We start from the raw sequence: 2650 nt of genomic DNA, 5'->3' as shown, positions 1-2650 counted from the left end.
TACCCCCCTGAAGCAAATAACCATTCCCCGGCTGGAGCTGACTGCTGCTGTTCTTGCTACCAGAGTGGACCAGATGCTGAGAGCAGAGCTGCAACTGCCATTGGAGCGGTCAGTGTTTTGGACAGATAGCACTTCTGTGCTTAAATATATACAGAATGAGGACAAGCGCTTTCACACCTTCGTAGCAAACAGGGTGTCAGCCATTCGAGAAGCAACACAGACCTCTCAGTGGAGATATATTAACTCCAAGGATAACCCTGCTGATGATGCTTCTAGAGGGTTGGCAGCTAAAGACTTGTTAAATGGCAGTAGGTGGATTGAAGGACCTGTGTTTCTTTCTCAGGTGGAGACGAAGTGGCCTTCATATGCCCTAGATGTCACCATTGCAGGTGATGACCCAGAGGTCAAGAAGTCGGTCCTGATGAATGCAGTCATTGTTGGAAATTCACTTAATGGTGTGGATCGGCTCATCACATATTTCTCAGATTGGAGAAAACTTAAGGTCGCGGTTGCATGGTTCTTAAGGTTGAGAACAATGCTGTTGCAGTTATGTCAGAGGAAAAGAGAAGGTGGTCTTGTGACACGTGCACAGTCAACGGTAACACTTACAGCATGTGGTCAGACTCTCCCATGAAGAACTGCTGAAGGCTGAACAATTTATTATTAAGTATTGTCAGCATCAGAGATTTAATAAGGAGGTGGCTGCACTATCAGCTGGTAAAACTGTGACCCGAGACAGTAGCATCTATAAACTTGATCCACAGTTGGAGGATGGATTATTGAGAGTTGGTGGGAGGCTAAGTAAGGCAGCTATGCCTGAGGACGTGAAACATCCCCTTATTCTGGCAAAGGACCAACACATCTCTGTGCTCATATCCAGACATATTCACCAACAGCTGAGCCATAGTGGGAGGAATCATACATTGGCCAACCTGCGGAAGAAGTTCTGGATAACAAATGGAAATTCAGTTGTAAGAAAAATGATATCTCAATGCTCTTTTTGCCGGCGCCACAATGGGAGAGTTCAAGAGCAGAAAATGGCAGATTTGCCAAAGGAAAGGCTTCTGCCTGATCTGCCTCCTTTTACAAATGTAGGCGGAGATTTTTTTGGGCCTTTTAACGTGAAAAGAGGACGAAACTGTGTTAAGCGTTATGGTGTCATTTTTACCTGTTTCTCAAGCAGAGCCGTGCATTTGGAGATGGCACAATCAGTGGATACGGATGCCTGCATTAATGCTCTGCGGAGATTCATCTGTCGAGGAGGACAGGTTTCTTCTATGAAATCTGACAACGGTACAAACTTTGTTGGAGCAGAAAGAGAGCTGAGGGAAGCTCTGTCATCTTTAAATCATAACCAAATACACAGAGCCCTGCTTCAGCATGGGATTCACTGGAGTTTTAATCCACCAACAGCTTCCCATCATGGTGGTGTGTGGGAAAGACTCATTCGCATGGTCAGAAAGGTGCTGAATTCTGTGTTGCACTTACAAGTTCTGGACGAGGATGGATTAAATACAGTTCTGTGTGAGGTGGAGGCTATATTAAATGATCGACCCATCACCAAGCTCTCCGATGATCCTAATGACCTCGAGCCTCTTACACCTAACCATATACTGCTTTTGAAGGGTAAGCCCTGCTTACCACCTGGCTTATTTCAGAAGGATGATTTGTACATCAAGAGGCGTTGGCGACAAGTGCAGTATATGGCAGATCTTTTTTGGAAAAGATGGGTGCAAGAATATCTGCCTTTGCTACAAGAACGGCAAAAATGGAATCAAAGTAAAGGAAACTTAGTTCCTGGAGACATTGTTTTGTTGGCTGATTCTTCTGTTCCTCGAGGATCTTGGTTGATGGAGAGAATTCTAGAGGTTTTCCCAGACAAAAAGGGCTTTGTGCGCTCAGTGCATCTTAAGACCAAAACAAACATCTTAGAAAGACTGGTGACTAAACTTTGTTTATTGCAGGCGGTGTCAAACTCTTGAGGTTTCAAGTAGGACCAACCGTTGAACTAATTCAGGAGTTAAAGGGCAATTGGTGCTCCCTATCTCAGTTGTATATAGTATATTTTTGTGGGGTTTTCTTTAGTTGTTTTTTTGTTTTGTTTGTTGTTGTTTGTATTTTGAAATTGAGTAATTGTTATGTCTACACGCCATGAACAATTAGGGGCCGGTGTGTTGGAGCCATTGTGGTTGACCTCTGTCTGGTTTAAAATGTGTCAATTTCCTGTTTGACCAGAAGGTGGAGCACGTGGTGTTGTGAAGATATAAGGTGTGCAGGAAGTAATCATTTCAGGGTTGTTGGCCGGACCGTCAGGTAGCGTGTCATGATAAATTTGATTTTATTTCAGCATGTAACTTAACTAGTGGTTCTCGTTAATTATATGTGGATCAACGATCAAATATCTGAGTGGACATGACGGTATCAGAATAAAATTGCACTTATTAATCATATGAAGTTTGGACTGTGATTTATGACACGCTGGACAGGAGACGCGTCAGGAAGAAACCACCGGCATAACAGCACGCAGTGACTGATTTGTTTTTTGTTGTTAGGTTAGGGTAAATCAAGTCACTATAGTCTGCTTTGGTTGTCTCTGTTATGTCCCAGCCTGAGGGTAAACCCACACATAACATGTTTGCACCTCCCCACT

The 2650-nt window shown here is 43.7% G+C and overlaps 1 protein-coding gene across 1 annotated transcript; it reads left to right on the top strand.

The window, feature by feature from the left end:
- The first annotated feature begins 812 nt into the window (after positions 1 to 812).
- On the top strand, positions 813 to 2317 carry LOC114447399 (uncharacterized). The gene is made up of 2 exons (XM_028423623.1): positions 813 to 1526; positions 1680 to 2317. The coding sequence occupies exons 1-2, from the start codon at positions 813 to 815 to the stop codon at positions 1980 to 1982; spliced, it is 1017 nt and encodes a 338-aa protein (XP_028279424.1). The 3' UTR covers positions 1983 to 2317.
- The last annotated feature ends 333 nt before the right edge of the window (positions 2318 to 2650 follow it).

Source organism: Parambassis ranga, chromosome 15 (genome assembly GCF_900634625.1).
Source record: "Parambassis ranga chromosome 15, fParRan2.1, whole genome shotgun sequence".
NCBI classification, from domain to species: domain Eukaryota; kingdom Metazoa; phylum Chordata; class Actinopteri; family Ambassidae; genus Parambassis; species Parambassis ranga.
This window is presented reverse-complemented; position numbering and strand designations above follow the sequence as displayed.

Bases quoted from the DNA above. Each gene is read 5' to 3' on its own strand.
- LOC114447399 (XM_028423623.1), top strand. From the start codon at position 813: ATGCCTGAGGACGTGAAACATCCCCTTATTCTGGCAAAGGACCAACAC. The intron at 1,527-1,679 runs GAGGTGGAGGCT...TTGTACATCAAG, and splicing joins GATTAAATACAGTTCTGTGT to AGGCGTTGGCGACAAGTGCA.